Below are 21,812 nucleotides of genomic sequence, written 5' to 3' on the forward strand. Positions count from 1 at the left end.
ATCATTAAATTCCAATAAATCTAAGTGAAATTACAGTAGCCTTAGGACAGTTGAGCGTGGGGACTGCAAGTGGCAAAGACAAGGCGTGAGTGCAGAGTTTCCTCGGAAATGATTCATGTCCCTCGAGGCCTCTGGAACACGATTTCAAGGGCTCCCGAGTTTGCTGAATTGGAACGTCGGCACATCCATTTCACCTAATAAGACATTTCAGAGAATATCGAGGTTACAAACTTGTCTTATTATTTCTGCCTCGCTGGCCGACACACGCTTTATCAAATGGAATAATATCGAGTAATTCTTTCTTACCAACTTTTCTTAACATTTAAATTCTTCTGATCTTAAGTTTCCTTATTAAAAGTTATGAATAATGTAACTTGCCTTTTATCAAACTTTAGAAATGCAAAAAAAAAAAAACCCCACTGAATATTTAATTTCTAAAATCTCTCTAAAAGTGGTTCACTTTAATATAGAGCAGTGTTCTTTACTAGAAGCAAAAAAACATAAAAATTTTTTTGAAAGAGTACGATTAGTGTAAACATTTTCAAAATACAATGAAACGGATGTAATAGTATCTCAGGGAAACAGAATATTGATGGAGCTATTCAGAGCAAATCAGTATTTATATTTGATCTATGTATCAAATTTTTCTTCTTTGATGAAACTATGAATCAATTTTTAGTTTGTAGTGAGATTAGTAAAAGACATAACAAGACTGGTACTCTCTTAAATTTAATCTAAAAAATCTATAGACACTAGTATATAGCAGTGATATTGATTTAAGTTTTACGTGAATACAAAATAAGAACCTTTTCAAGGGCTATAATTATAAAAACAGATACAATTAACAGTTTTCAAGAAACTCTTTACATGAACATGAATTTTTTATTAATCAATGTGAATTTCTACAATGTATTAGGGTGTTGCTAAGCAGGAATAAAACTCACTTTATTTTTTGTCAGTACATTGTGAACACTGAAGGAAAATGGACATATTAGAAAATCCACATTACATTTTTGCTAAATATATAATAATAGTATCAGGACAAAGTCAATATCATCCAAAGTGGTTAAAATTTTTGATAAAATTTACCATTTTCATAACCCTATTTTCTTGTCAATGTGGACTGGTAATAATATTTTTGATGAAAATAATATTTTAAAGCAAATAATTAATCAATTACGATTAGTATGCAGGAATGATGAAAGCATTTGGTAATATTGATTCAATGTTGGAAACCATACCACCAATATGTTACGGTTTAATAAGTATTACTATTTTAATAAACAACAATCTTCAAGAACAACAAGTAACTAGTTATAATTTTTTTTTTATTATGATAAAAAATTTAAATAAATTTTTTTTTCAGATGAAATTAATTTTCTCAAAAATCGAAAGTGACTGGAAAACATTAACATCAAAACATGAAATCGATGTTTTACATAAATATGGCAAAAAATCAAAATTTTTTAATACGGTTTACATGGGTAAATTCACTATTAATAGTTATGAAATATTTTTATGAAAAATTATTAACAATTTATAGAAAAAATATTCGACTCTTTTACAGTTGGATTTTTTGGACATTGTACAATTTATTTATTTTCAAATTCTCTTTTGGTTATCATTGGTTTTTTCCAAAATAGTAATGAACATAGACCAATTTTATTTCCATTTTATTTTGGTATAGACACAGAAAAATATTATCATTTGATACTATTATATAGTCATGTATGTGCATACTTTGGTACTATTTTAAATGCAAATGGAGCTATGATTTTTTCAATTCTAATTGAACATGCTTGTGGAATATTTGAAATTATAGGGTAAATTTTATAATAAATGTGAAACATTTCAACCATTTTTTTTAATTGATTAATTATTTAATTGCATTTAGGTGGCGAGAATTACGAATAGCAATATTGCTTAGTTATCGATTATTTAGATTTTAGCATAAAAAACTGTCATTAAATTTTAATAAAAATTTTTGCATACTAATTCCTTAATTGTATTCTATTTACACTATTTTTTTTAAAGTACGAGCTTCTGTGATACAAAATGCAATCAATACTTTCTTTAAACTTCGCTAAAAGAGAGGATGACACCTACTAAAATGCGTGTTCACCGTTCCGCTGGACTTCTATTTAAATAAAAATCAGCTGGGATTCTTTTTATATACTGTTTCTCCGCACTGGAAACACGTAGTCGATCTGTCCACCATCTTACAATTTATTCGAATGTAGCTGTGTCCAAAGTACTGTTGACACAACTCAAGCATTGTTTTGTTTCTGATATGGCTGACCAAATCCAATTTTTATGCTACCTACTTTCTCCAACCTATCCATCTCTTCTTGGTCGATGACTACAACTGCGAGGTTCATCCCTCGTTTGTTCGATCCTAGGACATCCTCTGCTGCCGGCGACATAGCTGATGTTCACCTTATCGCCATATTAATCTTGGCTGGACTAAGTCTCACACTACTGCAAGAGTCTTCTTCACTTCGTCGATGGCTGATTGGAAAACTCTGCAAATTCCTGTATCGGTGATATGATTATTATTCGCCTTATGCCCGTTCTTCTCTTTCGATATGAAGAAGCTGGGGTTTTCTTATAGTCAGCGAACTTGTAATCAGATTCACAGTGTAATTAAGGCATCGAAGACAATTAGTAACCATCGCTCTTTTCTTTATTGGACACGATATAAAACCTATCATCATGCTCCCAAAATACTGTAATCTGTCCGCCTCTTCTTGGCCGGTGACTACAACTGCGAGCTTCATCCCTCGTTTGTTCGATCCTAGAGCATCCTCTGCTGCCAGCGACATAACTGATGTTCACCTTATCACCATACTTTTCTCTACATAAAAAGCAACTTGGGCTTCTATTGCAGTTTGCAAACTTATGATCCACTTCACCGCAGTTGAAGAACGCAGTTGATCTGTCCGCTGCCTAACAAACTCTTTCTATGTGGCCGTACGCCAGGCCCCGGTGTCACCGAACGATTATTATCACCCTTCTTTTTATTAGGCAACACATAAAGCCAATCCTTATGCGTCCAGATTTTTCTAGACGTCACATTTCTGCTTCCTGGCTTCTGGAGCACTTCTGCCAACGCCTGTTGGACCTTTTCTTCATGGGTAAGGCAATCCAGGTCGCGGATCTCCAATGTAAGCTTTTGATCCACAGTCAGCAACTTCTCCATGCTTTCAACCGCTTTAATGACCTCAGTGATGAATGCCTCCTTGTTGGAGTCTTCTCCGATTTTGATCAGATCTTCTTTTCTCGTAGGCCTTGCACCCACGACCCACCTGTAACTGACATCCGGATTCACTTTCCTACGAAGTTTGCTCAGTACGTCGACATACGTCTTTTTAGTTGCAACTCGGATCACCATTGTAGATTCAATCGTTGCCTTCTTCTTCCTAATTTGATTCAGTGCTTCCGTCAGCTTCGCAATCTTGTTTACAAATGGTGCCTCCTCCTGTATTTTCTTCTTTGATCCAGTGTTGGTCCTCACTCGTCTGCTAGTGATTCTTTCCTGTTTTTGCTCATCTACAAATGCGCTGAAGCTGCTTCTCATGAATAGGCTCCTTTTTCTTGTTCCCGTCCTCTTGGTTTGCTTCTGCAAAGTCTATAGCGCCACCAAAACGACTGTTTCCGTTAGCAGCCAGGGCATGTTTTGCCTTCGCCTCACTGATAAAATCCTGAAGAGTCTTTAGTCCTGAAGAGTCTTTAGTCCTGAAGAGTCTTTAGTCCGTCCTTAACAGTTCTGTTGACGTTTTTTAGGCTTCGCAAGACTTTACCATCTTTGCGATAGTCTTCGATTCTCTGCAGACATTCGGTTTCCTTCTGCCTAAGATTTAAGCAGCACTCCCGTTCCTCCTCGATTGTCTTGTTGACTAGATCAGACGGAATCAAACTTCTTCTATTGCTGACATCAGAAAGCCTAAGGACGCTACTTCTTCTACTTCCATCTCTTTTCACAATGATCTGTGGTGCCGTTAGAATCTGGACACCCTCGTGGTCCGTGCATCTTTTGAAATTGGATGCTCCAGTACCAAAGGTGTTCAATACATTATTTTCACTGGATCTCGACGCTGGGGTTTGACAATTCATAAAACGATCGGTCATTAACTGATATAATTTGGATCAAAGCTAACACTAAATCACTTCGATTAGCTTTTAGATGATCTAATGCAGCAAAATTGTAAAACGTACCAACTTTTCAGTCTTGCTACTGGTAATCTCTCTCCCTTACAAATGTCATCTACTTCAAACTCGTTGTAATTAAAATTAATTCTCCTTCTATAGACATAAATTGACAACTTCTATAATGAAAAGTGGAGATTACAGTAGTAAACAAAGTTTTAAGAGAAACCTTCAGCAAGAAATAATACTTTGTGTTAAAATGCATAAAAAGGTTCTATTGTATGTACATTACAGCTTTTATCTAAAATTTTCTTAATTAAGTCTATGAATTGCAGAACAGCATCGATACTTCAACTTTGAGCTAAACAATAATTTTCATGACAATGGCTTCTTTTGATGGCTATAGAAACAAAAATAAATAAAATAAAAGTAAATCATAATTAAAATCACTGTTTAGATAGTAGAGAAAAAGTAGTCTATTCTGTAGTCCATAATCTGAATTGTTGAAATATATTAAATTAATTTTTTTAAATGATGGTATAATATTCACACTTGGTAATTTATATTAATTGAAAAAATTTTGTTTTAAAAGATTTGTTAATGATATAGAGAAGCTATTTTCAACTGCATATTTATTAATATTTGGACTCTGTATAATTGATTTAAGTGTCACGGGAGTTCAGGTAAATAATTCAGATTAATATTAAAAGAAGCTTATGGCAGTATTCTCAAAATGTTAAATTGACCAGGAATGTAACTGTAATTTTAAATTATAATTTAGTCAGTGATGTATATACATAATGTCAAGGAAGCCGCAAGATTTGGATTTTACGCAGTTGCACAAGTATTTCACATTTTTCTTTTAACTCTTCCAACTCAGCATTTAATGGATAAAAGCCTTTGCATTTCTGACTGCATGTACAAGTTATTTTTATTTATTTCTTTTTCTTACAATTTTTTTTTAAAAAAGGTTTCTCAACCAACGATCGTTATGAAACTTTAGTTTTGTCCCCGTTCTGTGTCGGTATATCACAAAATTTCTATGCTAAATTTTAGTTACGTGACGAACCATAACAAGAAAGTTAGAAGTGGAATTTTGTTTCGTGTCAAGTTGTTGCGAAACTAAAACGAAAGCTGATTTTAATGTAGTTTCATTTTAATGCCAATCCTTCTTCTTAACGATCGTGCTTTTATTGGCTGTGTAGCGTATTTAGAAAATCTTTAAATATCTCATGAATATTCAGATGTGTCGTGATGCATTTGAACGAAAAATTTTGTCAAATGGAAACCTAGTGAAAATTACAATTGCAAATATTTCAGTTTCTTAAAGAAATATATTTTTGAATGCATCATTATTTAAAAAATGTTCTAAGAGTCCTTTATAGAATTAAAATATGAAAACTATTCTAAATATTGTAGAACAAACATCTATTTAATATTTAAAGTTTTCTAATTTTCTCTCGCTGTTAGCAATTGAATTGACAATATTAAACTATGATTTGAATTAGATACAATGCAAATTGGTATCATCTGTCATCGGAAAATCAAAAGTTGTTACTTATCATCATGAGAAAAGGCGCTGAACCTGCAAAATTTGTTGTTGGTAGAATATTTACACTCTCCTTGCAATTTTTTACAAAGGTATAAACATTTTTATGTTGAATAATTATACTTAACATTTTACTCATAATTAAAGTACTTATAGGTTCTTCAAACATCAATGTCCTATTTCACTGTATTGATGGCTGTGCGACGATAAAGTAAAATCTGTTTTTATCTTCTGCGAAATTATTTGATTAGTTCTTTTTAAACGTTCAGCGATAAACAAAGGAATTTAAATATTAAAATGAATTAAAAAAATTAATACTATAAACAATTTATGTATCATTTCGTAGTATGACAATAAACTTTAGCTATTTTAAATTCACGAATGGGTAGATTTTTTTTTACATTACACAATTTCTAATTAAATCCTAGGTTGGATCTTCCAAAAGAACCTATAGACCTACAGAAGAAGTTGTCTGATAATTTCATATGATAGCGTTAATTTTATTGAAAATATACAGAGCATCCAACTTTTTAATCCGATTTCCCGAACTTGTCTTTTAATACGCGCAACCATTCTTTTCTTTTCGATCTTGTGACGCTAATTCTTAATCGCTTTTGGCTGAGAATTGTGGTGAATGACTTAGTGAAATCTGTTTCCCAGCTAGGATTGGCGATGTTACAAGTTTTTGACTCATTATCAAATATACCATTCATTTTGAGAAAACATAGAAGTTGTTTTATGATTCACAAAGTTGGGTAATTTAACATAGAAGCAATTTCATCCGAATTGAGATGCAGAATTTCAAATAAAGATGTATCAGAGATAAGTAAGTTACTTTCCCCATTAAAATTCGTTGGGTTCTTAAGAAGATTACAAAAGGTCTGCAAAAGAATTCTTAAAACAAAATTCTGACATTATGTTTACAATTATAAAAGTAATTCTACTGTTTGTCTTTACAATTTTGTTTCTAGTGACCTTCTGTCTGATTCTTACACTACTCTCACAAAAAATCTGATCTTAACACTCTAGATTTAACAATTCTTTTTTTAACAATTTTACTGCAGAAACAAATATCTAATACTTACAGTAGTAGGTTTCAGTAGGTAAAGAAGAGTGTTTCTGTACCATCGAAAATCGTTATTCAATTGTTTAAACATTAAAAATATTATAATTGTCAATAAATTTCAAGATTAAGTAAATTGTTCAAGTTTGATGCGATAATTTTTTAAAAGAAAGTAAGTGTTAATAGTTTTTATGGTAAAATAATTACATATATTTTATATTGATAATATTTCAAATTAAATTTGTGTTCAGTAACTTATGTTTGATTTTATTTTAAATAATTTATATAATATATAAAGTCCTGATGGCGTTTTCAAGTCCAATAACAAAAAACAGTGAATTTACCGTTTTTTTTCAATTTCAACAATTTTCCTCCAAATCCGAAGCATAAATTAGATCAACTAAAGCCTTGAAAAAATTTTATTATAACTTCTAAACACCCTCGGCATTAGAGGGTTTAAAGGAAATACTTCTAAAATTTTTAAAAATTTAAATGATACTTTCTAAATTTTTTAATTAAACCCCTAATAACACAATATATCTTGGGATATATTGATAATATCCCGCAGATATCCTAGGGATGTCCTATGGATATCAAAAGGATCTCTTAAGGATAACCAAAAAATCGGCGGTTTGGATATCCCATGGATATCTGAGGATATCCACAGGATATCTTCTGGATATCTCTATAGAATTTCATAAATGTCCTCCAGATATCCCATAGATATCGTCAGGATATCCTACAGATATCATCAAGATATCCCATAGATATCGCCAGGATATCCCATAGATATTTTCAGGATATTCTCAGTATATCTTCTGGATGTCAAGAAGATATTCTCAGGATACTGTTTTTAAAGTCATTATGAGACTACGAGTGAGAATATTCTGTGAATTAAATTTTATATAAATAAAATGCAACTTGTTTTTCGAGAAAGTTGTTAAATTTGAAAAATTATTAACTAATTTTTTTCTCATTCGTGATTCATTTCTTTATTCATATGCTTAATATTGTCAGAAAATAAATTGGCTTTAAACAATATTAATTCTTTCCCGCAAATAACGAATAACTATTAATATTAATTATACATTAAGTGCATGAGTTTATTTAAAAACTTTGAAAAATGCGTTTCAAATCTTCATTTAAAATAAATTAGAAGCTCATAAGATTTTTGTTTTTATTATATTATTATTCATTATATTAGCTTAACAATTTTAACCTTTAAAAATATATGTTGAGATATTAAATATCCCGTGAATATCCTAAGAATATCCCACGGATATCCTGCGATATAATATCCAATAGATATTTTGTGTATGTCTTAGGAATATCCTGTGGATATCCTATGGATGTCCTGTTGATGTCCCACAGACCGGCGGTTTGGATATCTCAAGATATCCAGGGGACCATTCTAGGATATCGACCATTGATATGGATATCCTAGGGATATCCTTTTGTTATGAGGGACAGGCTTGTTTTGATAACAAATTTATTCTCTGGGGTCACTTTGACCCCAGTGTGGCAGCTAACGGTTAATAATAGTTTCGATATTATAAAAAATTAGACAATTCCTGATGATTTTTTTTTGTTGTCTCTTAATATCAATTAATTCTTTCCAAAGTTCCTCTTAACTTACAATAAATTATTGACGGTTTTGAATGTAGATCTACATCTTTAATGAATTGTAAAATACCATTCTTTGAAATCATTAAATTATTAAGTTAAATTAATTATACAAATGAATTTATCAAAAGATTGGTAACCTTTTTTTAAATGTTTTTTTATATAAAATATTTCTGTCATAAGTTATAGAGCATAAAGCATAGATATTTCTATATATTTATATCTCTTTTACAAAATAAGATTTCGTTTTCTTTCGTAAGTGTAGGATTTCCGTAAGTCTCAACACAAATCGCCTACGTCGAAGATACAATATTTTGTTCGTTTTTCTCCCACCCTTTGAGAAAGGCTTTTCAACAAATAGCTGTATTTCTTTTCTTGAAAAGGACAAAAAACTCGGACACTATTTTCGTGGTTTCATTTCCTTTCTAATGTCATATAAGCGTCTTTTGGCGAGCTGTTAGGGAATTACATTGAAAGACTATGTGTGGCGAAAAGCTCTCTTTTTATTTGAAATATACTGACAAAAAAATGTATAAAACATTGTCGAGACACTATTTTTCTTTGAGTTTCTATTCCAAAAATTGATAGACGCAATCATTTATATTTGTGTTTTATTATTTATTTTGAACGAAAAATTATAAACTAGTAAAAATCATAAATTTTTATAATATTTGAAAAAAAAAAATATTGTACCATATTTATATGATTTATTCATTTCACGGGCCTTCCAATGCAAAAAAAAACCGTAATTTTAATTTATCTGTGTCATACCAATATATAAAGTGAATGTCATCTACAGAAGTTTTTTTTAGAGAAATTTTTTTTTTGATAAAATGTAGAAATTTTATTTTCACAACCAGCTATTATTATTTAAATTTGTGAAGTTTCCAAATATTTTATTTATTTTTTTTTTATACAATGACGTTTAATAACAATAATTTCTTATGTACACAGTGACAACAGGAAAAATTGTAATTACAATTTTCACTTTAACCAAATCCCACGTAGATACAAAAACTTTTCAAAGAAATCTTTTACACTCCAAGATCCGTTGTGAATAAAATCCTTTCAAGAACGTTTCTAAGTTTCACAGTTTTCTACTATATATAGAACATGTTACTTTAAAGTTTACCTCAAAAAAGAAATATAAATTGTGCTAAAGTCTCAAAAATGACTGGAATATTATTGTTTTATTAAAATACAAAAATTCTTCTTGTGAAGGTATACAATTTTGTTTTAAAAAATTTTTCTCATTTCTATCATTTATCTAATGTTTTTTTTTTTTGTAATATACAGTATATTTAATAATTTATAAAACTAAAGAAAGCTACAAAATGAATATTTAATGGAAAGAAAAAGTATTTCTTTTCTCTCTTTGGTAGTTTTCCTGTCACGTTTTAACTTTGACCTAGGAACATAACTTTCACAAGAATCACCCACGTCTTCGCTTTATGACACCTGTTTGCTATCATTTTTGCCGAAGGCTTTTCACTTGGTTCTTCATATCGAATGTTTATTTTCGATATATATGTTTTTTGAGCCAACAAATTCTGGTCCTATATATATGTATATGACTTTTACGTTTCAATTTCGCGAATACTTTTTTTTTTTTTTGTTTTTTTTTTGATGAAAAGAATTATATTGTAAAGAATAATTTTTGGATAGAAAACTATTTTTATAATTTTAAAAATATCGCTTTAACTTAATATCGATGAGAATTTGTTTCTTTTTATATCCTACCTTAAAAAAAAAATGGTCAGTCACTTTGCTTTTGAAAGTTTTATACTTGAATCTGTTTTTTCCTTTTTTTTTTGCTGTTGAACTCTTCGGTGGCTATTTTTTTCTATTCATAAAAATTGATTGGTCTTGCCAAGAGTTTGAAAAGCAAAAGGGTGTGAGAAAGGCAAGACGTCGAAGTACTTGCTACACACTATGAGGTTGCTGACAGTCGACAAATCGTTGGCCGTCTCAGCTCGACGCGAAAGATCAGATTTATAGCTTTAAAACATTTTAAAGCAGACGAAGTCGACGTTGCGTAAATATTACAAGCTTTGCAATTTTCCCATAACTTAAAAGTGACGCTATACTTGAAAGGTTAAATAATTATTTTAAATAATGAGTTTTTACCTCTAGAACTACATCAAAGGACTTTTTGCATAGTTGGTTTTTATTTTTCATATTTTATTTTTTTTAACCTTCTCACAAATTTTTTTTTTTTTACTTAATTAAAAATCACATTAGTTGGAATATGTACTGTTATGTCACAGATTAAATTTTTTTTAATAATTTTATTTATTTTTATTAAATTTTTCTAAACTAATGAACCTATAATCTTTTCTTAATGTATTTTTTTTTTCAAAAAAATGTCGATCTTCTAAACTTTTAGAATGAAAAGTAGGTCAAAAGAAGATAATAAAAAAAAAAACACCCAAGTATCTTTGGTTTACCTATGGAGCTGTTTATAATTTTGAATACAAAATATAAACCCCTCGCGGAAAGGTTTTATATCAACATTTATATTGCAGAAAACGTAATAATTTTTTAAAGCCTTTATATGCTAACCAGCAAAGATGGAGAAAAAAAAATTAGCACTATAATGTTTCTGCGTCTGTTGCATAACGTAAAATATACTTTATATAAAAGTTTTATACTCTATATAATAAGAGTTTTATAACCCTGAGAATAACACGAATTTTTAGTTAGCTTTATTTATATATGTCACAAAAAGAAGAAAAGAATTTCGATTCTCTAGAAAATGAAAATTCATTTGAAAATTTGAAAGAGAAAAGTATATTCAAAAGTCACACAAGTTTTATTTGGATTCTGACAAAAGTTTGAAAATCAAAAAGAAAACTTTTTGCGAAGCATGTGTGAAACATTGCACTCTATACATATATATATGTATAGATGTGCGGCACTCATATGAACAGTAGAAAAAGAAGAAACGAAGAACCGTTGAGACAAAATTGAAATTCGAGGTTACCAAGAAGCTTATATGAAAGTAAAATAAATGATGGGCAAAAAAAGAAGAAAGTTTTTTTTTAAATATTTGAAAAAGTTTGCTGATATACTATCTCAATATGTAAATATAGTTTCGTATACAATTGATGTAAATTTACAACACAAAAAAAACAATTCTTATATTGAAAAATATATCGGTCATTCTTTGTCAAAAAAACACCCCCTCAGTACAGAATAGATTTAATTGAAAAATGCTCCATATGGGCTTAAATTTACAGCAAATTTTGTCTATTTTTTGATGCCTAATGACTTTTTTTAAAATAAAAATCGATTATCGGCACAGAAATCTACATTATCGACTGATGGTAAAAGCAGGAAAATGGCGATATAAAAAATTACCGACACAGAAACCCACATTACCGACTGAGTGTAAAACAAATTTCAATTTAAAAAATTCTTCCTCTTTACCATCAGTCGGTAATGTAGATTTCTGTGTCGGTAATTTTTTATATCGTCATTTTCCTGCTTTTACCATCACTCGATAATGTAGATTTCTGTGTCGATAATCGATTGCAATTTTTTAAAAAATCAGTTTTAACCTTGTCTTAACAAAATAATAATAATAATAATAATAATAATAATAATAATATTTTTTCTGTAATTTAAGCCCATTTAGAGCTTTTTGGAATTAAATCTATTCTGGGCAGAGGTGGTACGTGTCTTTTTGACAAAGAATATTATATTGAATATTTATTTTGAATTTGTGGAAAGAAAAATTAATTCATTTAAATTAATACAATTTATTTATTATCAACAGTTTACATTTTCCTCAAATATTATCCCATTAAATTTGAAATGTTATATTTTATAATAGAATATATAATATACATGTCATAAGTATTTGAGTTTCAAGCGTTAATTTTTAAATGAAATTTAATTTGTTTAATTAATTTGAAAATAGAGCAGAAATATTTCATTAACTTCATCAATTTCGAGAACAAATTAATATCATATTTAATATAATAATATGATACATAGTCTCATAATTCAAAATGAATCCCTGTCTATTGTTATATTATTGAAAATTTTAAAAATCATTTATAAAATAACAATCTATGGATATTTGATTTAATTAATTTTTATTATGTATTTATTTATATATCCTAGGCAATTTTAAAGGATAATCCACGTTCTGTTCGCTAATTTTATTACTCAAAATCTTTTAATACTAATTTAAATTTGTATACATATATATTGTGGAACTAAAGACAGAATTAAGTTGTCGTCGATCGAGTAGATTTAAATGTAATTCCTTTATTTTGTTGGCGCTTACTTAAGTCGACCCTTTAATCAAGATCTTGGCGTCGCTTGCAAAAGCAGCCTTAGCATTAAACTCTTGAATCAATATGCAACTTCTGTTGATATTATGATAGAACAACTAATTGCTTGCTTTTCGTCTCAAAGGTATTGGTCCGGTTTCATTGAATGAAATTCAATTAACCTTTACTAAAATTAGTTCACGATACTTTGTTTACACTTGTGGTTGTTGTATTCAAGTAAGACTTCATTATATATATACAATACTATATCTTTTAATTAATAAGGATTGGCAAATTGTAACAATCTAAAATTTTACTTCAAACAAGATACTGATTTTAGTAAATATATTAAATTCAATTTGAAAAATAAATCAAAAAATTACATAATAAATAAGGGGAATATAATTAATTTTAATAGACGTGACTTAAGATAGATGATGAAAATAATATTAAAACGAAAAATATCGAATACGATCAAAATTTTGCGTGTATCAATATATAATTATTATATTAATTAAAATATGATTTTACAAAAAGTAGTTTTTCTGCTTAAAAAAAAAATCAATTGTATCGAATTCTAGATTTGTTATTCCGATTTGGCAAGAAAATAAATTTTAAAAGTACAATTTAAATGTATCAAGAGAAAAATAGTTGAATTAAAGAGAATTGTAAGCTATATAAATTGTTATAAGAGACATTTGAATTCTAAAAACAAATTAAGAAAATAAAATTCAAAAAGTTTTTTGAAAATTTTTTTTAAAGATATTTTTTGTTAAAATTTTCAAATAATTTAACAAAAGAAAAAAAATAATTGTGTTTTTCACTGTAATTTTTATAAGAATTTTTAGAAAAATTATATTTAGCCAATTTTTTTTTGTACGTATATAAAAGTACATCAAGAAAGTAAGAAAAGTACATTTTCTGAAGTTCAACTAACTCATTCAACTTAGTTAATTAGTTAACTTACTGTATATAAAGTTACAGACGCTTTCTCTCAGAGCCTTCAACTGTAGCTCTCTCTCTCTCTCTCTCTCTCTCTCTCTCTCTCTCTCTCTCTCCCTCTCTCTCTCTTTTACCAACAAACTATCTCTCTTCTTTTAATTTGCACCTTCCACCAGAACTTTCTTTGTCTTTACAAGTCAGAAGACTTGTGAGTTTGATTATTTAGATTATTGTTTTCAAATAAACTACACGATACAGTAAGATAATAGATTTTCAAAGTGAAAAAACAAGAAAATTTAATTGAAAATTATTTTAAAAAATTAAAAATTTTCTACACTTGTTGGATTTTGTTGTTTAATTACCATCACAAATATAATATAGTAATAAAAAAAAACAAAAATTTTATTATCAAATTTTTTAACCTTTTTTTACACGTACAATTACTTGTAGAGTTTTTCATTGTAAAAAAAAAATGTAAAAATTTTGTTTCTAAAAGTTAGATTCATTGTATATATTCTGTCTCTTTGAAAAAGAATAGTTCCAGGGGGTTTTGACTTTTATGTATTTTATTTTAAGCACCATACGATTGATTCGAATAAAAGCCGTGCGAATACATGAAAAAGTTGTCCTGATCCTCGAAATACGGCGCAATGCTTGGGGACCACGATAGCGTTGCCAAGTAATTAAAACTGTAGAGGATGAACGGATCTTTGGCTCGGTTGAAAAATGCGGGTCCATTTTACGGTGAAAATACGAGTGGAACTTTCTTGCCAAAGAAACCAAATCCCGTATTGCTATTGCACTTTTGTTCTTCCTTAAAATGCGCTCAACGAATTTACTGCGGATTGCAACTTTTCGAAGAACTTCGATTACATTTTTACTTTGACGAATTTTTCACATATTTTTATATACATTGTTTTTTTTGTCAATATTATTTTTCATATATATATATATATATATTTTGATCCTTTAACAATACCACGCCCAAAAATTAAATTGAAAATATAAAAATTTTACTTGAGAGAAATAAAGAATTTGTGATATCGCAATTTTAATTGAGGAAATTAATTTCAAATTCATATGTACGTCACACAGATAGATTTAGAACAATCTTTGGAGGGATTGAGTTAGTTCTGTTAGTTTAAGGGTGACACATGTGTGGATGGGACGAGACGACAAGTAATTGATATTGGTGAAGGGATGGAATTCCACTTTCATACTCTGTTGAAATAGATGCATGAAACCACATACTGTCTTAATCTCAGTGGACCATGCACGTATATATGTTTGCAATCAGACATGCGGAAACGCTTTTGTCATTTGAATTTAGAGATCTTTAATGTCGCGATATTTATCACTTGACACGTTCCATTTATTTAAATGAAAACAGAGAGAGAGAGATAGAGAGAGAAATGCGATAAAAAATAAAGGTATAAGAACATCTGACGTTACTTTTCTTCAATAGAAAGAAAGAAGAAAATTTTTTCCTATTTTTTTATTTTTTCATACTTTACTTTCATACTTTTTGTTAATTTTAATCTTATATGGATTCACAAAAAATGGTAATAAAGAAATCAAATAAGTAAATTTAATAAAACTGACTGAGGCTAACAATAAGTTACTATTACTAAAGATACTCTCGAGAAATTACTTTTCGATAGAGAGCAGATACTAGTGTTATAAAAATGTCTCCAAAAGCTAATTTAGAAAAACGTGTTCAAAACTTAAAAGCAAGGATTACTTAAAACTCTAAAGAGTATAAAAATAAATTCAAATCTAGAAAATAAAGTAATAAAAATGAGCTTTAAAAAGACATAAAAAGTAATTTAATTTTTGAAAAAAACAATTATATTAAAAAAAATTGATAGTGTGAAATTCATTTATTTAGAATTTTTGTAAAATCAATCATTAATCTTAACATATTAACAAGTATGAAATACCAAATATTTTTACATAAGTACTTATTTTTACATTTTTGTTTTTCAAAATTTCGCAGGTAATTAATAATATTTATATCCTGGAGCACGCTCCTATTATTTTCATCAGCTGAAGATGAATCGCTTGTAATTGACAGTATTATCACGAGAGCGGACGCTCTTATTTGTTGTCTCTTTAGTGATGTCTTATTAAGTATTCCGTACTCCATCTTCACTATCCTTTCTTGATATAATCATCCTAATTTTTTATCTGAAACATATAAAAAAAAAGAATATTTTTATTTTCTAATTTAGAATCAAGTTTTAATTAATAAAAATAATTCATTTTCAAAATATTTCTTCATGCACAATTGAAATCATATTCACAAGGAGAATGACAGAAGTTTAAACTCGAATTTTGAAATAGAATTTGTAGCTTATTTAAACTACAAGAATTGCACACACACACACACACACACACAGAGAGAGAGAGAGAGATGAACTCTTACTGTTATCTCTGATAATATTAAAACCCAACTTAAAATTTTATTATGCGCCAGTCTCTTGCAACGTGCGAAGATTGTTCAATGAGAGTTTAATATTTCTTTACAGCTGAAAAGAGTTTAGTTGGCGATGAATATTCAAACGATTGGAGTGCAATCCACTTGGCCCGTACAAAATACTTGAGGTTTTTTTTTTTTATTTCTAAAGAAAAAGTATTCGTCCCGTATGGTCTTATGAATATATGATAATTAACTTTGCAGTAGTAGTAATCTAATTAGAGACTATATGTCTAGTCGGTAATTATATTAATACAAAAACATAATCTTATTATCTAAATTCAGATTTATGCGTAACTAACAACTGTAAATGCCGAGGGAACTTTATTTCATTTAAATATTTACTTTAAAATTAGATCGTACAAATATTTTCGTTAAAAAATTTTTTCTGACTGTGTAAATTAAATTGTTAACTTACAAGGATTAAATGAACGTAGAGAGAGAGAGAGAGAGAGTAAGCTTGAAAGATGATTTAAAAACAGGAAGGCAAACAGTAGGAAAGATAAAGTTACAATGTTTAATGTAATTAATCATTGCCTAATTAACGTTCTCGTATTGGTTGCTATAGAGGGAGTGAGAGAGAGAAGCCCAAGAGAGAGAGAGAGGAATGTTGAACGAGGGTACTAGTTTCGCATGGTGAAACGAACAGAGTTTGCATTGCTATTTGATATGCAAATGGGCCTTTGTGATTGTTATTACGAGCGGAATCCTTCTCTTCAGCTTGGACGGGGTGGCATCCTCCTAGAAGCTTTAAGCTGGTTCGATAGTCTTGGCACGATAATGCTTGAATAACGCTTGAATGACAATAAGAAATTTTACTTCGTGAATTGCTTCTCTGTTGTAAACTTTCAACCGCGCGCGCACTTTACAAACTTGATTTCCACCTCCCTCCCATTGAGAGCATTTTATATTGAAACCTTTTACGCGGTTTCATTTTCAATATCGAATCAACTCATTCTCTCTCTCTTTTATCAAATAAATCCAGCAACGCTTATGATATTGTGCTGTTGTTTTATGAATAATTATAAAAGAGGTCGTCGCAAGCATAAATCTTATTGGCAATATTTTGAAGTATATATGGTATATATAATTTATATTTCTGCAAACGCGAGCGGATGTATATTTATGATATTAACGTATGCAAAGTTTAAAAGCTCCCGTAACAATAATCTGGTTATTCGTTTTAATTGATTTATCACTAATGGGTTAATAACATGAAATTTGGCAAAAGTGCTAATTAATAATTTTCACATTAATAGATAAAGATATATGTATATATTTATAACACAATAATTTATGAGAGGGTAAAATATTTGTAAATAAATGAAACTATAATAATTTGATCAAAATGATTAATAAAAAAAGCGAAAATAATAATTATTATTATAACTTGCTTTATCATAAATTTTAATTTCCCCAATAATTGTTATATTATACAATGAAATGTGTATAATGAAAAATAAGTGTTTTCAATTTTTTTAAAAACTACACATGGAATATTTTTTGATATGTAGCAGACTCAGTTTCTGAGGTCACGCCATTAATCTACTACTGCAGTTAGTTAGAGCACGCGAACGATGCCAGCAGATTGCACACAGTTGAAATGATTAATTGCTTAGAATAAATACAGCCATTAAGAATGGATCTAAATAATGATTCATCACACACTTGACTATTAATATTTCTAGTGCAATCCATTTTCACGTAACTCTATTAACGGATGAAAATTAATTTTTTTTAGCATTGTTTCGTGTTGAAATTGTAAAATAAAATCTTTACTAATTATTTTTTAATATTGAATTTTTTTTACAATCAAGTTCATGGATAATATTACCTACTAGCTTTCGTACCCGCCTTCGGCGGGAGCGAAATCTAGTGGTGTGCGCCCAACAGTATTTTCGTGCAAATAATTTTTTGTATAGATAGTCGCCTCAGGGTAATATTACATGTAATATTGAGGCAATATTACAAAGTGATATTAAGGGAATATTCCCTCAATATTACACGGTAAGATTTAGAAAATTAAAATTAAGTCTTTTTTTCATTAAATAAACAATTGATTGCAATTTATACGCTTTCAACGTTACCATGTATTTTAACAATTTTTAAATTTTTTCAACATTACTCTGTAATATTCCCTCAATATTACCGGGTAATATTGCCTCAATATTACATGTAATATTACCCTGAGGTGGACATTTTAAGATTACTGTAAGGTTACTGTAATATTACAGCTAACATTACGAATCTTAAATGTAATATTCCCTTGATATTGAGGCAATAAAACGTGCTACTTAGGAATGTATGTAATTTATTTCATTATAAAATTAAAAAATATTTTTCTAAAATATACAATTTCATAAGACAATACAAATTATTATTTAAAAAAATTTTTTAAATTAATTTAAAAAATGAAATTTAATCATCAAAACTTACCACAAAATTTAAATTTTTTTTAAAATTTTATAAATTCCCAAAAAAATATAGGTTACTATTAAACCCTTTTTATTTAAACCTGTATTAAATTTTCTTTAAATTTCGCAAATAAACAATTTTAAAAATATATTTAAAGAATAAAATATAATTATAAAAAATTATTACAAAATTAAAAAATATTTTTTTAAAATTTTAGAAATTAATTTCTTTTTAAACTAAGCATTCTAATTATCTTCAAAAATACATCCATGTTAAATTTTTTAAATGTATTTTCGAAGATAATTAGAATGCTTGTTAAAAAAATTATAAAATGACAAAAAGAAATATTATCAAAATGAATGTCAAAAATTTTTTTTAATTATTTATTTTAAATACCTGAAAAATAATCTTCCTTTAGTCGATGGCTTAAAATATTTGATTTAATATAAATTGATTATTTTATTATTATTATTATTATTATTATTATTATTATTATTATTATTATTATTATTATTAATGTTATATATTAATAATTATTATCGATTATAATTAATTGTTTTTATCTGTATCGATTTTCTTGCTTCTTTCCATTAACATCTGTCAAACGTGTTGACAAAATAAGACAGTGAATTGCGAGAATGAAGTTAGCAAATAATCAGTTGAGACAAAATCGAAACAGCATTATGAAATTTTATTTAAATAATTATTTTCAAATTTTAATTTCTTATACTTTTTTTACAACTTAAAATCTTTTAATATTATTTAAATTATAATATTAAAATAAAAATCTATAACCCGAAAACAATAATTATAAAAAGGTTGTAACTAAAAAAACATTTTTTCATTTCTTTATATTTGTCATGTTTTTTAATTCTAAAGTTAAAATTTGATTAATTGGACTCAAAAACATAGCTCTAAAAAAGGTTTAATAAAATATAACAGAAATTAAATTTAAAAAATTTGATTTTTGGAATTTTTCTTCACAATTTTAAATCTATCAGTTATTTTCTCAATTTCAAGGTAAAAATGCGATTAATTAACCTCAAAAAACTTCTAAAAAAAAACTAGTAAAAATAAGCGAAAAAATTTTGATTATTACAAAAAGTGCCATAACTTCCGTTCAAGTTAATATTTTTTAATGGGGTATGGCTAAGATTTTAAGTTAGTCTAATACCTAAAAGAATGCTAAGTTTCACTTAAATCGAAGAATTATACATGAATTTTTAAGTTCTAAGCAATGTACAGACAAAAGTCTAATTTTATTAATATAAATTTTATCCACTGACGTTTTTGTTTCTATATTTTTAATCATCCAAAAAATTCTAATATTTTACTAATTAGAATATTTTATTTTGGTAATTAAAATTTGTTTCTAATTTTCGATTTGTGCCAGAAACCAGCCGGGAATAAATAACATCAAAAATTGATTTATTCTCGGTAAATTTAATCTCAACTTTTCGACTCTATCTCCAATAAAGTTCTAAAATATAGCAATCTTTATCATTTTTTTTTTAATAATTTAATCAAAGTAGAAGAAACATAACCTCACTTATTCACGTGCTTCGCGGAAATAAATTATCTCTCGGAATCAGCAATCACGTACAAAAAAAAAAAAAAAAATTTGTTCACAATATTAAATTATTTTTAGAACCTCATTTTTTTCACCTAACCTAACCAAAATCAATCAAATTTGACAATTAATACAAACGCGAGAGCAATTTAATTTTTTCGGAATTCAGATTTACATTTTAATAAAGAATAACCATTTACCTGAGACATTTTTATTGATGAATATCAATACTTTAAGAACAATAATATCAATACTTTTATTTTTTAATAATTTTTTGTTAAAATTTTACTTTTTCAATAATTTTGCGATAAAACTTTACATCTATATCGATGTTAGAGAACAGAGATTGAATGACGAAATGAGAAAATCTTTTAGTAGTCCGTCTGCTAATCGCGCCAACCAATCAGCGTCGATTCTCAGTCACGTGATCGCTGAGACTCGAAAAATAAAAAACCAGTAAAGTATCAATGTAAATTTTCTCCCTATATCTCGATAGCAAATTGAACTTAAAATCTTATTCAGAGTTTAGGTTATGTGTAAATATTTAAGAATAAAATCCGATATATTCGCAAATTTAGTCTAGAATAAGTGAAAAGTCATTATCTTTGACTTGGAAGTAATTAAATATTTGTTCAGCAACTGGAGGGTTCCTCTGGGGCGACATCCGCGACTGTATTTAATATTTCATCTACAGCGGTGCTCCATTACCAATTAGTGCGGTAAAATTTAAATATTCTTTAGTTTCTCCTTCCCTCAACAAAGTGAAATAAATTAAAATAAATAAATAATAATAAAAAAAATAGTAAATAAATAAATCTATTAATAAACCAATTAAGGTTAATGATAATCTTTTTTATGAAAAATTAGAAAAATTAATTTTTTTTCATCTCTCCACTTAAAAACGGAAACTCTGTTATTAAATTTAAAAATAAATAAACGGATAAAAATTTGTGTGAAAAATGAAAATAGCTTTCCAAATTTTTCCAATAGTTGGAACTAGATTAATCTCAGAGCTCTAAAAAAAAAACAGAGCAGTTTTGATGTAAAAGGATCACGTCAAAGGTGGAAGTTCATCTCTCACTCTCGCAATCTCACTTGGTGGAAAATTGGCAATGAAACTTCCATTGGGGTATAGTATGACTTTCAGGAGAATTGGTGATAAAAGTTCCCGTTAACACGCTATACTATGACCAAAAAATTACAAAGAATTCCCTTTGACTTTTGTAAAAATTGCATACATACAATTTTTTACCAGTCAACGAAATCATTGCCCAAGTTTAATAACGAAACGTGTACAAAAAATCGTACCACTTTTTTTGTAAAACAAATATCTGATATATATAAAAAAAAAGAAATTTTCTTTCTTACTATATGAGAAAAGGACTAAAGGATGAGAATTTTATTTTCTGACTCTTTGTGTCCAACAAAATTTCTTTTATCATTAGTCAATCAAATTATCTGGCTCTTCTTAAGATTACACAGAAGCACCCTAGGGCTTGCAATCATCTCGTCGACGAGAGAACTACAAGAGTTGTTGCGAGAAAGCAGCAAAAGGATATGAAATAAGAAAAGAAAACTTGAGTAAAATTGCGAGAGCAGCCAGACAGATTTTAATGTTAAGAAAAAAAGAAAGAGAGGCGTAATTATATTTCACAGCTTTTTCATTGTGAAAAAAAAAAAATAATAATGTAGTCCGTCTTTTCATTCAGAGAAAATAGCCTCAGACAATGTACCTGTCCGGCAGCTAA

General features: G+C 28.3%; 2 protein-coding genes and 1 long non-coding RNA gene across 6 annotated transcripts in view; 2 read left to right on the forward strand and 1 right to left on the reverse strand.

Annotated features, from left to right (window-relative positions):
* LOC127283920 (neurotrimin-like) overlaps nt 1-21,812 on the forward strand; it is a 164,332-nt gene that overhangs the window by 64,180 nt on the left and 78,340 nt on the right. The gene's annotated exons all lie outside the window — the stretch shown is intronic.
* On the forward strand, nt 942-6,041 carry LOC127283926 (uncharacterized). 3 transcript variants are annotated; one of them, XR_007843406.1, is made up of 9 exons: nt 942-1,126; nt 1,187-1,306; nt 1,367-1,484; nt 1,568-1,823; nt 4,309-4,425; nt 4,739-4,829; nt 4,928-4,990; nt 5,655-5,787; nt 5,852-6,041. XR_007843406.1 is itself a non-coding variant. In XM_051309066.1 (9 exons), the coding sequence occupies exons 1-9, from the start codon at nt 983-985 to the stop codon at nt 5,903-5,905; spliced, it is 1,176 nt and encodes a 391-aa protein (XP_051165023.1). In that variant the 5' UTR covers nt 942-982; the 3' UTR covers nt 5,906-6,041. The 3 variants fall into 3 exon arrangements, 2 of the variants coding, with proteins under 2 accessions (XP_051165023.1, XP_051165024.1); XM_051309066.1 differs by having other exon boundaries at nt 4,928-5,070; XM_051309067.1 differs by having other exon boundaries at nt 4,928-5,064.
* LOC127283927 (uncharacterized) lies at nt 15,469-20,414 on the reverse strand. The gene is made up of 2 exons (XR_007843407.1): nt 20,265-20,414; nt 15,469-15,790 (listed from the first exon to the last, which is right to left on the reverse strand). It is a non-coding gene; the product is annotated as an uncharacterized LOC127283927 (long non-coding RNA).

Source organism: Leptopilina boulardi, unplaced genomic scaffold (genome assembly GCF_019393585.1).
Source record: "Leptopilina boulardi isolate dan_hultmark-lab unplaced genomic scaffold, ZJU_Lbou_2.1 LbouV2_316, whole genome shotgun sequence".
Taxonomy (NCBI): domain Eukaryota; kingdom Metazoa; phylum Arthropoda; class Insecta; order Hymenoptera; family Figitidae; genus Leptopilina; species Leptopilina boulardi.

Coding starts and splice junctions, on each gene's coding strand:
- LOC127283926 (XM_051309066.1), top strand. CDS start 983: ATGGACATATTAGAAAATCCACATTACATTTTTGCTAAATATATAATA. Junction 4,426..4,738: donor ATGCATAAAAAGGTTCTATT/GTATGTACATTA, acceptor TTGTTTTAAAAG/ATTTGTTAATGATATAGAGA. Junction 5,788..5,851: donor CCTTGCAATTTTTTACAAAG/GTATAAACATTT, acceptor AAGTACTTATAG/GTTCTTCAAACATCAATGTC.